Source organism: Pipistrellus kuhlii, unplaced genomic scaffold, assembly GCF_014108245.1.
Source record: "Pipistrellus kuhlii isolate mPipKuh1 unplaced genomic scaffold, mPipKuh1.p scaffold_m20_p_10, whole genome shotgun sequence".
Classification (NCBI taxonomy): domain Eukaryota; kingdom Metazoa; phylum Chordata; class Mammalia; order Chiroptera; family Vespertilionidae; genus Pipistrellus; species Pipistrellus kuhlii.
In genome coordinates, this window is record NW_023425405.1 from 52,361,759 (window position 1) to 52,375,662 (window position 13,904).

The 13,904-nt window shown below is 40.8% G+C and overlaps 1 protein-coding gene across 2 annotated transcripts; it reads right to left on the reverse strand.

Annotated features, from left to right (window-relative positions):
* Window positions 1-411: 411 nt before the first annotated feature.
* SFRP4 (secreted frizzled related protein 4) lies at window positions 412-12,757 on the reverse strand. Of its 2 annotated transcripts, none has more exons than XM_036429785.2 (6): window positions 12,040-12,757; window positions 9,868-9,948; window positions 9,703-9,768; window positions 7,708-7,906; window positions 3,569-3,632; window positions 412-944 (listed from the first exon to the last, which is right to left on the reverse strand). In XM_036429785.2, exons 1-6 carry the CDS (start codon window positions 12,482-12,484, stop codon window positions 762-764), a joined length of 1,038 nt encoding a protein of 345 aa, XP_036285678.1. In that variant the 5' UTR covers window positions 12,485-12,757; the 3' UTR covers window positions 412-761. The 2 variants fall into 2 exon arrangements, with proteins under 2 accessions (XP_036285678.1, XP_036285677.1); XM_036429784.2 differs by having other exon boundaries at window positions 412-947.
* Window positions 12,758-13,904: the final 1,147 nt, after the last annotated feature.

Sequence of the window (13,904 nt, forward strand, 5' to 3'; positions counted from 1 at the left end):
CATGGTAACCAGAGAACAAGGACCCAGACATTGTTTGCCCGCCTTTCCTTTTTATTTACTCATCATCGTTGTTATTTTATTTTCTAGAGTTTATAGTTAACCACAGAGGAGAAAGGCTTCTTTGTAAAAAACAAAACAAAACAAAACCCAAAAAACAACCCCGCACGTACAAAAATACTCATTACATTTTTCCATATCCTACTTTTCTAGATTGTTTAAAATCCCCCTTTTATTACAAAAATTCTTCCACAAACAATAAAGATCTTTTAAACATTCATTCCTCTTTTATTTTCAATCACATTTTTAAAAAAAATTGCTAAGATTCTTACAACAGAAGTCAAAATGAAATAAAACATACTGTAAAAAAAAAATTAGATGCCTTTCCCCCCCCCCCCCCCCCCCCCCCCCCCCCAATATGGCATTTATTTTACAATGCACCTAATAGGTCACATGGAAAGAACAAATGCATATTTCCCTACCTGGACCTCTCCTAGAATATGCACACAGGCTGTTCTGAACATGACATGCTTTCTTTGTGAGCAGCTTTCATAGACCTTCCATACCATAGGGCACACCTACCACCACGCTTGCAGTGGTGCAAAAAGAAAAACTGAAGCATATCATGAAGAAGAATTCTGCAAGATGTGTCTAGGAAGAGTATCTTCACTGTTGAGACGAGGGGTGTGTGGCCTTCCACGGTCGGTCTGGGCAATGCCGGGCCTCATCCTGAGAGGAAATCTCTGTTTGGGAAAGCAGTTAGCTCACACTCGTTTCGAGTTTGTTCTCCTTGGAGTGCTCCTCACTTTAATGTTCTTCCTGGGGCTGGCTGGCCTGGGAGCAGGTGGCTTTCCCTTCGGCTTCGGAGGATGACTACGACTGGTGCGCCCGGCTGTTCTCTTTTTGTCCTGGATGGATCTCTGCTGTTCCTGCAGCCTCTCTTCCCACTGCTGAGAGGTAATTGGTAAACATGACTGTCAAGTACATCTCACCCCTTTATGCTACTCCACTAATATCAGAACTAATGACATGTCCTTCTTCCCTCCCTTCCTCCCTCCCACCGTTACATACTAATCACGACAATCGTTATAATAGCTACCCTCATTGTTGAGCGCTTATTGTGTACCAGACACTTGTGATGAAGTTTGGATATGCATTCATTTCAACAGCCCTTCTAGGTGGGCACCGTTGTCATGACCAGGATTCCACACCCCCAGGTTATTTGCAGAAGGCCACACAGTTGATAAATGTCAGAGCTAGGATTCAAGTTCACCAGTCTCTCTCCAGAGCCCAAGGCCCTCTAAGGCAACATTCCTGCACAGCCAAGCTTTCTAAAAATGGCAGCCCTGGCTAAGAGCAGAAATGTATCCAGCCTAACCAGCAATCAGGGGTTATGGGTTCACTTGTGGGTTCACTTAATCCTCTTCTATCCAATAGAAGACAGAAGCACCACCTACATCTAGCGATCCCCCTCAGTGTTAGCTAGCCAGAGATAAAGGGGAAATGTGTCATTCTGAACCGTCAAGTTTCCTTGATAGAAAAGGACTTACTATTTTTAATATAAATAAATACTGTTTATTTCAACAGTGGCATAAAGAAAAATAATGAAAAAGTGAGGCCGCTTAAATAGACATTGCTTTCTATTTTAACACACATGTTGCAACTTTGTTAGAATATATTTCAATCAGACAAGAGTTTGAGCACCACCATAGGGCAGGCATTCTCCTAAGCACAAGAATTGCAATGAAGTGAACACCCTCCTAAGGTGTTCTAAAATAGTAAACTCTTTACTGTATGTTGCTATTATATGTTGGTATTTTCAAATTCTTATGGAAGTGTATTGTAATCCTATCTAATAAAAGAGTATTATACAAATTGACCATCACTCCAACAAGCAAGATGGCTGCCCCCATGTGGTCAAAGATGGCTGCCCCATGTGGACACAAAATGGCTGCTACAAGATGACCAGCAGGGGATAGCAGTTGGGAGGGAACAGGTCTGCAAGTTAGGGGCAACCAGGCCTCCAGGGAAGGGCAGTTGGGGGAGACCCAGACCTGCAGAAAAGCAGTTAGGAGTGACTGGGCCTACAGAAGAGGGCAGTTAGGGGCAATCAAGCTGGCAGGGGAGCAGTTAAGCATCAATCAGGCTTGCAGGGGAGTGGTTAGGAGGTGATCAGGCTGGCAGGCAGAAGCAGTTAGAGGCAATCAGGAAGGCAGGCAGGTGAGCAGTTGGGAGCCAGCAGTTCTGGATTGTGAGAGGGATGTCTGACTGCCCATTTAGGTGGGATCGGGCCTCAATGGGCAGTCAGACATCTCTTGAATCCCAGATTGGAAAGGGTGCAGGTTGGGCTGAGGGACACATTCCCCCCTCCAATCTCCCACCCCCATGCACAAATTTCATGCACCTGGCCTCTAGTGTTTATTACAAAAGTAAATGGTCCAAACAGCTGATTCTTGAAAGCTTTTTTTCTCCTTCAGGTCCTCATGGTGGACTTACCTTCTACATTGGTGGTTCTAATCTACTGTACTCTTGGAAACCAGATAACTAATTCTTCCATAATTTTCTGTCCAGTAACACTCAGGCTTACTCCTGAGCAATTAATGAGATTTTAGCTTATATATAACAGTAGTGTTTGGTTCTTTTAGTCAGAAATGCACTGAGTAGAAGAGGCTGTTTTACATAAGATAGTATTAATATCACTCTCCCCTTAATCAAGTGTTTTATTAATGGAAACAAAAAAAAAATCATAAGCAGTTGCAATACCTTTGTGAATCTAAAAACACAAATTTCCCTGAATACATCTAGACATATTTCAGGAGAACATATAGTTTAAAATTTTCAAACCAAAGACCTTATTTCTTTTTAAAAAATATATTTTTATTGATTTCAGATAGGAAGGGAGAGATAGAAACATCAATGATGAAAGAGAATAATTGATCTGCTGCCTCCTGCACCACCCCTAATAGGGATCAAACCCACAACCCAGGCAAGTACCCTGACTAGGAATTGAACTGTGACCTCCTGGTTCAGAGGTCAACAATTAACCCTTGAGCCACACTGGCCAGGCTCAAAGACCTTATTTATTTAGTTCTAGTATGACTTCACATGTCTGGGCAAAAATTACCTCTTCTAATTGAATTACCAATATTTCTATGGCATTACCACTAAAATCACAAATAGTACAAAATACAAAATAATTAAGCACAGGGAAAAATATTATGCTTTGTATTGTGATAGGATGAGTTTTAGAATTCATCATATCACACCTCTACACGTATATGTCTGCTTTAATCCCTCTGGATATAAACTATGCTCAAGTACCTGACTGTTTGCTAAAGCAATTACATGTAATACAATAAAGAAACCAAAAAATTCATTTAATTTGAAAATAACCAGTAGGTCAGTATTGGATGCAACCAAATTGTCTTTGAAGTTGAAGAGAGATTTATGATAAAAATTCCAAGTGAGAATATAAATACATATCCAAAAGAATGGGAAGAACCCCTAAATTCTACAGATTTCCTTTACATACACTTAAATTCATATTCCTAATATTGTTAATTATACTTACTATAGATCTTTTACTAAGCTGGTCTCTCCATTTTTCAACTAAACAATTTTCAAGAAGCATCATCCTGAAAAAGAGTAATTTATCTTAATAAGCAATCTCTTTTTGTGAAAAAGTTTAAAAATACAAAAAATTTAAAAAATGTTCTTTAATAACCTCACAATCCACCATTTATATTTTGTTGATTTTTTTCATTCTTTCATATATATATATTTTAGAGCACACAGTGTATTTATATCATATAGTACATTTAATCATTATATTATGCTAGAAGCCCAATGCTCAAATTTGTGCACCAGTGGGATTCCTTGGCCTGACCTGCAAGATGAGGCCAAAGCCAGCTCTCCAACATCCCTAAGGGGTCTGGGATTGAGAAAGGGCACATCCAGGTCAAGGGATCCCACCTTGCACAATCAGGGCCAGAAAGGGATGAGAGAGGCTGGCCAGCCAGGGAAGGGCTGCAGGAGGGCTTGAGGGTGTGTCTGGCCCATCTTGCTCAGTCCTGATGGGCTGGATCTTAGAAGCAAGCTAACCTACTGGTGGTCAGTGCATGTCATAGTTAGTGGTTGAGCTACCTTAGCATATCATTAGCATATTATTCTTTGGCTGGTTGAATGGCTGACTAGATGACCAGACACTTAGCATATTAGGCTTTTATTATATAGGATAGGGTGGGGCAAAATAGGTTTACAGTTGTGAGTATGCAAAACAGATTATTATTGTATAATTATTTATTAATTGTTGTATTATTTTCCATACGAACAACTGTAAATTACTTTGCCCCACCCTGTATTCATTTTGTGATATAATTAGAATTCAAAAATATAATTTTAATAACCAAATAATATCACAACTATAAGTATCTATAATATATTCTATTTCTCTCTCTCTCTCTCTCTCTCTCTCTCTCTCTCTATATATATATATATATATATATATATATATATATATATATGGTTTTTTTTACAGTGCATAGTACCAAATTGTTGTCAAAATGATTAAACTTTCATTCAATTTACTAACATTAAGATTATGTAAATACTGAATCTTGTTTTATTTGGATTGGAGAATTAAGGAAATCATTTTTAAAATATGTTTTTACTCTGTATTTCTTCTGAATCTTGTCTCTATAGATTTAGGTACATATATGTCTATGTTGCAGGCTTACTGTTGAAATATTTTATGAACTCTTTAGAGAGTAAGGTTACCATTCCATTGTCATACCTGTTGTATTTTCTCAATTTTTATTTGCCTTTTTATTTGTGATTTTTATGTACATGTTAGTATGTGGTCAAATATGTGTACTGACATGATTCCTTGTAATTTTTCTACATCACTTTTATGTTTACAAAGTATTTTGCCATTCAAATAGCATATATTTATTTATTTAATTTTATCCTTTTTAAGTTTTTAAAATACACTGTTGGTGGGAATGCAGACTCGTGAGGCCATTTTGGAAAAACGGTATGGAGTCTTCACAAAAAGATAAAAATGAAACTGTCATTTGATGCAATGATCCCACTTCTAGGATATATATCCCATATATCCTAAGAATCCTGAAACACTAATCAGAAATGATGTATGCATCTCTATGTTCACAGCAGTGCTATTTACAAAAGCTAAGATATGGAAATTACCCAAGTGTCCAACAGTAGATGAGTGGATAAAAAAAGGTGAGTACATTTATACAATAGAATATTATGCAGCTCTACAAGAGAAGGATCTCTTACCCTTTGGGACAGCATGGAGGGACCTGAAGAGTATTATGCTAAGAAAAATAAGCCAGTTAGAGAAAGACAAATATCACATGATCTCACTTATATGTGGAATCTAATGAATAAAATAAAATGACAAACAAAATAGAGCTAGAAACGTGGAAGCATGGAATGGACTGATGAATCTCAGAGAGAAGGGGTGAGGGTGAGGAAAGAGATTAACCAAAGAACCTATATGCATATATGCATAACTCATAGCCACAGAAAGTAGTGCTGTGAAGGCCTGGTGCGGGAGTGGAAGAAGGGTGGAGGGAGTCAAGGAGAGGACAAAGGGGACATCTGTAATATTCAACTGTAAAGGTAATGTAAAAAATGTATCTCTTTAATCCATTTGAAATATACTTTAGCGTAGATTATGAAGTGAACATATGTACTATTTTCCAAATAAAAATATTTGCAACTTTCACTAAATATTTTTATTTCTTATTGACTTGCCATATTTCTTACATAATGGGTTCTTTTATGCATTAGAATCTGTTTCCTCTGTTTTATTTATCTATTTATCTTTTAAAAAATATATTTTATTGATTTTTTACAGAGAGGAGGAAAGAAGGATAGAGAGCTAGAAATGTCGATGAGAGAGAAACATCGACCAGCTGCCTCTTGCACACCCTCTATCAGGGATGTGCCCGCAACCAATGTACATGCCCTTGACTGAAATCGAACCTGGGACCTTTCAGTCCGCAGACCGACACTCTACCACTGAACCAAACCGGTTTCGGCAATTTATCTATTTGTCTTTATGTCTACTCTTATACCACATGATTTTGACATGTAGCATTCTACCAATTTGAATGTCTCATTAATCAGATTTCCTCTCCTCCCTCTTATTTTCAAAATAACATGCCCTTAGTAGTTCACTCTTCCAAATGATCATTAGCATTATTTGTGAATACATAAATTCCAATTGTCACAAAATTTTTACTGGGATTTTGATCAGAATTGCATTAAATTTACAAAGTAACTTGAGAAAGCTTACATGAAAACTATTATCTAATTAACTAATAACCCATTCGTATATCTAAATAGAATTTAATGACTAGTAACATGGTATATCCCCAGAGCTGCACCTAATACTGTAGCAAATACAAACACCACGCAAGAGGTAAGCCTAGAAACATTCATTCAGCATTCACTCATTTAGCTTCTTTAGAGAGGCAAGATATAAGTAGAACAGCTTTGTGAGGAGGGTACCCAAATACTGATAGAGTACAGAACAAGAAAGTTTTCGAGTGAGATCAAATTCAAGAGTTTTTTTTTTTTTTTAGAAGTAGAGTCTTGAGCTGTGTCTAGAAGAAATAAACAGATAAGCATTAATGACAGAAACTCACAGGGAAGACTTGTTATATAAATGAATAATTTTGCTGGAGAAGTATATTGCAGCAAGTTTGGGGCTCATCCTGAAATCTGTGCTGAAGTGTTTGACTTTTATGTTATAAGGAATATACTAATACACAAAAAGAGGAGACACACTTCCAGCTAGAGATATGAGTGTCTGTCTGTGTGTGTGTGTGTGTATCTGTGTGTGTAATACTGCACCACAAATTGTAAACTAAGTGTATATAAGGGAAAAGTGTGGAACTGAGTCTCAAATGGCCATCTTTGTTTGATCTATAAGTTATTAAAGAAACTTTAAAACATCCAGTATTTGCCATAGTAAGATTGATTTGAGTGACTTGAAATGAATTTTTTTTAAAGCATTTTATTTTTTTAAATGTATTTTATTTTTTTTTATTTCAGAGAGAAAGGGAGAGGGAGCGAAAGATAGAAACGTCAACGATAAAAGAGAATCATTAATAGGATGCCTCCTGCATGCCCCAAGTGGGGATCAAGCCTGCAACCTGGGCATGTGTTCTGACCAGGAATCAAACCCTGACCTCCTGGTTCATACCACATCAACCAGGCTGAAATGAAGTGGTTTTACCCAAAGTAAGTTCTCTGCCTTTACATTTTTGAAATTATTTAATGAATTATGATATTGATTTTAAAGATCCTATTCAAATACTTATATTTTTATTTTTCCTTAATTCTATGGAGAATTACTTTATTATAATAAAAGCATAATATACTATTTAGACCGGATGTCATTGCGGACATCCTTCTGGATGACCTTCTGGATGCAACCAGGGCTGTGAGGAAAGCCCGGGTGCCAGAGGCTAGCCGGTGCCAGCAGCCAGGAGAAAGAAGGCTTACTCTTGCACGAATTTCACGCATTAGGCCTCTAGTAGGTACATAATATCCCAAGGAAGATTCTATTAATATTGCTTTTTTAGAAGACTGGTGCCTTTTTTTTTTTTTTTTAACCTACTAAATGCGACTCCTGTTTACTTAAGCCATGTGCAGTTTCTTCTGCCCCTCTGTGCCTACCGTGAGCGCCACTCATAGCACATGATGAGAACATCTTGATGGGGCAGGATGTGAGGACACTGGCAGGAAGAGTTCGTAATGAGTGGGACTTGAGTTCGAGGGATGGGTGATGAGGACTTGAAGATCTCTTTCACATCCACCACTGTCGTTACTTCATTACAGCCACTTCTCTGGACAGCTTTTATCTTGGCATGGATGACTGCAATTTAAAAATGGATATAAGTGTTGCTGAAGCCTTTGGAGAAAAATAGAAATGCTGTATTCATGCCAACTCCTGAGCTTCTCTTAAAGACTCACTCCTGTAATTATGGTCATGTCCAAGTTGCCCAAATGCAGACAAAAAGCCCACAATCACATGCTAAATAAAAGCATAATATGCCTCCCATATTGTCAACATTGTCTGAAAAGTTCTGAATCATGCTCAAAATGTAAAAGTAAATTGACAAGCAGGCTTAATCTGGGTTCTGCCTTAGGGTCAGTGATTGCTCTTTGGGCTATAAATAGGGTTTCATCAGAGAATTCTGAAGATCTTTTTCAGCCCTTCATTTCTATAGTTATAAAATTAGGTGTGTGGGAGGTATTTTTTGTCAAAAACATATCAGAAAATTTAGTCAATAAAAAATTTCATATAAGCAAATATTTGTTTATACTCTGCCTTGTGATGATCTGAAGTGAGACTCATATATTCTTTGAATCAGGAGCCACTTTAAAGTTTGCATGGTTTAACATCCCATCTGAGGCTTGAACTTCCTCTGTCTAAGATTTTGGACTGGCAGGATTCTCTGAAGATCACTGTTCTTAATCCTTTAACTTCCTAGGTCTGAGGTGAGTAGGTAGAACTGTTATTACAGATGGTTGTTTAGGTTTCTGTGTCTGATCACATTTGCTACTGTGGACCTGCTTTGGAGTCCATGTGAGAAAGCTGGTTTATGAAGAAGCCAAAGGATTAAAATAGAAATGGTTTCATCATCAAAGTAGCAACCAGGCCAAGACACCCAGAGAACAGCATGAGAGTAAAACTCAGCTGACAGACTAAGTAGATCATATTAAGACTATATCTACAAAGAACAGGTTTTAAACAAAACCTACTAAAAAAGGAAGTGTATTTTTTTGGTTGAATTACCCACATTAGATATATATGATTCTCAAGTCTGACAACTTAAAAAAGAGTTCTTTTTTCATACTTTTATGTTGCAATTATCTTCTTTCTTTTATGTGTGTATATATAATATATTCTTATGATATACAATATCAGTTGAAAAATAAACTTAGCAAATAAAATGAATAATTTCTCCTAAAACAGTTTTTGTTATTTCAGCAGAAATAATTCAAGAAACCCAAAGAAACATTAAATAGCCCAAATAGGTATTTTTTAAAAAAATTAAATTAAATTTACTTTCAAGTGATGATAGTAGAATTAAGTTGACTTAAAACATTCAAAATAGAATTATTGACTTATTCCTTTTAGAAAATGATGTGTGTGCTTTTTCAAATACGAGAGAAGAGGGCATTTGAGCTATGTCAATATTTACAGCAACAGAGTCTTGGGATTAACCTATTCCTACAACTTCTTTAAGATGTTCAATATTCATAGCTACTTATAAGATACACGAGTAGATTTTAATTATTGGGCCTATGGGCTTCAGATAATCAAATCCATGGATCACTCACAACCCTCCCTGCAGCAATGAAATCTTACGAAAAGAACAAGTGAAGTGTGCCGTCCCAGCTGGGGAGGACTTCTTACCAAGACAAATAGGATCGTAATGTCAATCTTGCAAACAGAGCCACATCCCTGTTTTGCTCTGAGTCATTGACTTTGTATTTATTTGATTTCCCCAGAAAAGCAAGAAGTTTTATGGTTGTTATGATGCCATTTGAGACTCATACAGTTAACTAGAAAAATCACCAAACCTCTTCATTGCTTTATGGCCAGCAGACCTGGCTTTAGAAGGTGCCAAAGCGCAAAGCTAATGCTCTCATTAGATGACTTACCATAACTGTAGTTTTTGCTCAGATATGTTGCCAGAGTTGGCTTCACTTTTTTGCACTTGCACCGGTCTAAAGAAGGCAAGAGAGACACAAACATGTTGAAAGAGGATTCAGAGAAGTCATTCTGGGGAGAGAAAAAAAGCCGAGTCTTGAGGACAGAGAACTCACCAGGGCTTAGGCGTTTACAGTCGACGTCAAGAGGCCTTTCCTGTACCATCATGTCTGGTGTGATATCTACCCACTTCGCGTCTGAAACACACACAGGGTCACATGGGTGCGGTCAGTGGTTTTGGTCTGTCCGCCCAGCTGGAACAAGAAACCATCTAGAGACATAAACTAATGCAGCATCCCACATACACACAAACACTAACTATATAGTAAAAACGGCATGCAATTGTGGACTATTCCTTTCACACAGGCATCCCTGGGTTTAGGAAAGACTGCCTTATCCAGCACAAATTGATGTGAACACACATCCATTTAGCTTTCTGATACATACAGCCAACCCGGACAAATCATGCCATTCCTTTTCAAATCCATTTTATTTACTTCTTTATTTTTTTGGAATCCTATCAGGAACTAACATTTACTTGTGACTCTATGGGCTGTTAGATGGACTATAGGGAGAGATTAGTGTCAGTGCAAGGCCACTGAAGACCAGTGAGCCCCACAAAATGGATGCTATGGAAGCAATAGTATAGAGTAGCTTAGCTAAACTTTCAGCAATCATCACATAGAGAAAAGCCACCTTAAACTAGGAAAGTGCACAATGGACTTTTACTGTAACACAAAATAGACTTTTATTGTGATAGGCCACCAGAATTTTGGGTTATTTTTGTTATAGCTGCTAAAAAATTTCCAACTAATACATTATCCTATTTTTGTGTGAACAGATATTGACTCTATAATAATATTACATGTTCCTCTCAGGCTGACAATATGGCTCATAAATTTTTATTCCCACCATAATACTTCATATAAGGTTGAAAAGTGTTGATCAGCTTATACTAAACAAAATAGCCTGAGTATTTCCAAATCCCCACCTTACATTTTGCAGTGCAGAAATAGTCCATCGCTACATCATCCAAAAACAAGCATCACCCTCTGTCACTTATATAATGTAAGCAAAAAAAGTAGTTTTTCCTTAAGCAGAATTAGAGAGGAGTTTTGATTTCTCCCCTTCACTTTACTTCCCTTCCTATTTTGGTCAGTGCTCTGAGGGGTATGCATAACCTGAGACACGAAAACAGAATCTCTTTGAAGGTGCAGTAAGCTAGGTCAGGGGTAAGAAGAATGCAAAAATATCCTTAGGTTTTACTTCAACAAGTGGATTGAAACCTGCTTCTTCTTCCTAGGGAAACAGCAAAAAGACCAAGACAGAAGGCGGGCGTGGAAAATGAGACCCAGTGAACTAAGATGCCACACATGTCAGCTGGTGATGAAAGATCATTAGACAGACACCACGACTTCCCAGGGTGACTGAAGTGACAAGTGCACTGCTGGTGGGAGTGATCCCTGGAAAGGTGTTTTCAGGGAGTGGCGCTTGGAAAGAAATGCTTCTTCAGAAAGAGCTTTCAAGAGCTTACATTGAGTGGAGAGTCCTGGTGGGATTGCTTTAAAGATGAGAGGAGCGCTAACTGCTTTGGCTCAGTGGATAGAGCCTTGGCCCACAGGACTGAAGGGTCCCGGTTTGGTTAAGATTCTGGTCAAGGGCACATACCTCAGTTGTAGGTTTGATCCCTGGCCCTGGTCCGGGCCCGGGAGGCAAGCAATTGATGTCTCTCTCTCTTTCTCTCTCTCTCTCTCACACACACACACACACACACACACACACATCCATGTTTCTCTCTGTGTCTCTCCCTTTCTCTCTCACTCTCTCTCAAAAAAAACAAAAAACAAAACAAACAAAAAAACCAACGGAAAAATATCCTCTAGTGAGGATTAACAAAAACAAAACAAAACAAAGAATATTTTTAAAAAAAGATTAAAGGATACGTATAAGATGCTTAACTCTGGCTCAGACCCACCTTCAGACCTACCTTCCCTTTTACTTCTGCCCCTTGTGACTACTTTGTTGTTACTGTAAATGAAACCGTCCCCAGGGGCGGGCGGCTCCCTTTGCAAGCAAAATCCGCCCCCCCACCCCACCCCCCTTGAATGGGACAGGGTGTTCTGCTCTGAAATGCCCATGGAAAAATCAGACTCTTTTAGAAGTTAAGTCACCAGCCCTGCCCTGGGACGTGGGATGGGGGAGCTGTAGGTGCGGCAGATGGTCCTCCCGGGCCGCGGCAGCCAAGGGTGTGTCTCCTCATCCCCCTCCATCGGTCCTCCCGGCCTCACCCTCCGGGAGGTCGGTGACGATGGCCTCGGGCGAGATGCACACGCCGCGGTCGTAGACGGGCAGGTCGTCGCAGGCCAGGCTCTCGGGCCAGCTGTGGTTGTACCGCTGCATGAGCGGCTCGCAGTCGTCGCGCGCGCGCCGGCACACGGACTTGCAGGGCCGGATGGGGTCGTGCAGGAACTCCAGCGCGCAGATGGGCGCGTACATGGCGCAGAGGAAGAAGCGCAGCACGGCGCTGCAGTTGGCGTCCACCAGCTCCTCGTACTGCTCGATGGCCAGCACGGCGTTCTCCTGCGTGCTGTGGTGCAGGTGGTTGGGCATCCGCGTGAGGTTCCAGGGCATGTGCCGGCACATGGGGATGCGCACCGCCTCGCACGGGGCGCCGCGCACGCCCAGCGCCAGGCGCAGCCCCAGGCACAGCGCGGCCAGGATGGAGAGGAGCATGGCACCGCGGCTTCCCACCACTCCCACCCTAGCTGCCTCCCTCCCCTCTCCGAGGAGGAGAAAGTCCTTCAGGGCTCAGGAAGGACCCCCAACTCCCTTCGGTATAGCAATGCGGGGCGCTGGGGCTGGCCCGCCTTCTGGAGCGCAGTGCCCGAGCGCAGCCGGACCTCAGCCTCCGGGGCGCGAACCCGCTCTGCCAGCTCCAGTCCCGGACGCCGCAGCTCCCGGCGCAGCCAGCCATGGCCATGGCGGGACCCTATTTATCCCGACCCCCTCCCCCCCCCCCCCCCCCCCCCCCCCCGACGTGGGCTGGGAATGCTCCCTTGGCAGCAGCAGGCGCGGCGGGGCTCGCCCTCCGCCGCTCCACCCCCAGCCTTCTCGGTGCAGAAGCGGTGACATCATCTCCTCCAGGCCGCAGCCCTGGGTTGGAATCTGACATCCCACCCAAAGCCCCTCCTTTTGGGTCTGGCCAGTCCTTTCTCTCCGGACCAAGAAAAAGAGCATCTGGCTGTCGTTTTGGACACCGGATCCTTAAGGGTGCAGGAGAGGATTTCAAGAGAAAAAAAAAAACAAAAACAGCTGCTCTTTGCAGTCAAAGCTGAACTTTGCACCTTATGTCTTATAGGGTCACCACGTACGCAGCTGGAGGGAAATAGGGACATCTGGGGCCCTTAGTTCTGGAAAATACTTGCTTCCTCCAGTAGGGGGTAAGAGAAGCTCTGAGTAGCAAGACTGACAGTGTGTGAGATGGGAGAGCATATTAGTAATTGTTGGCAAAGAATGTCAACAAACTGCCCCCACTCCGCCCCACACTGTATGTAGTTTGTTTTGTTGTTGTTGTAGTGGCTCATTGACACTAGTTTGGGCTCGGGTTTTTCCAGAATGGCATTTGGTCTCTACCAGCTCCAGTCACAAAACTGCCTAAAGGTTCCATATCATTTTCTAGAAAAGTCTTCCATCTATCAACATCTCCCTTTCTTCTTCTAACTTCCCATTCCTCTCTCCAACGTGAAAGATACCCAGGAGAAAACAAAGAAAATTATGGACACCGCAGTCTGATAGATCCCTCCCACCCTGCCCTCCTCCCCTTCCATGCCCTCTCCCTCCCCCACTGCATGCCAAGTGATTCTAGTCCAGCAACCTAAAATCTTGATGTTTGATGTGTTTGGAAACTGTTTAAGTTGAGTAAGAAGCTATGTACTATGAAAAGCAAGTATGTATGTTTTGTTTTCTCTTTTATCTTATTCTTAAGAAAAGGTAGTAAAATAAACTGCTGGCTCAGCTATCCACAGAAAAGGTTGGCATTTTGCTGCAAGGGTACATAGATCTTCAGGCTGTAAGTTTGCTCGTATGTGTGTGTGTGTGTGGTTTTTTGTTTTTTTTTTCAACATTAGAAATGCAAACATGTTCTCTGAATGTT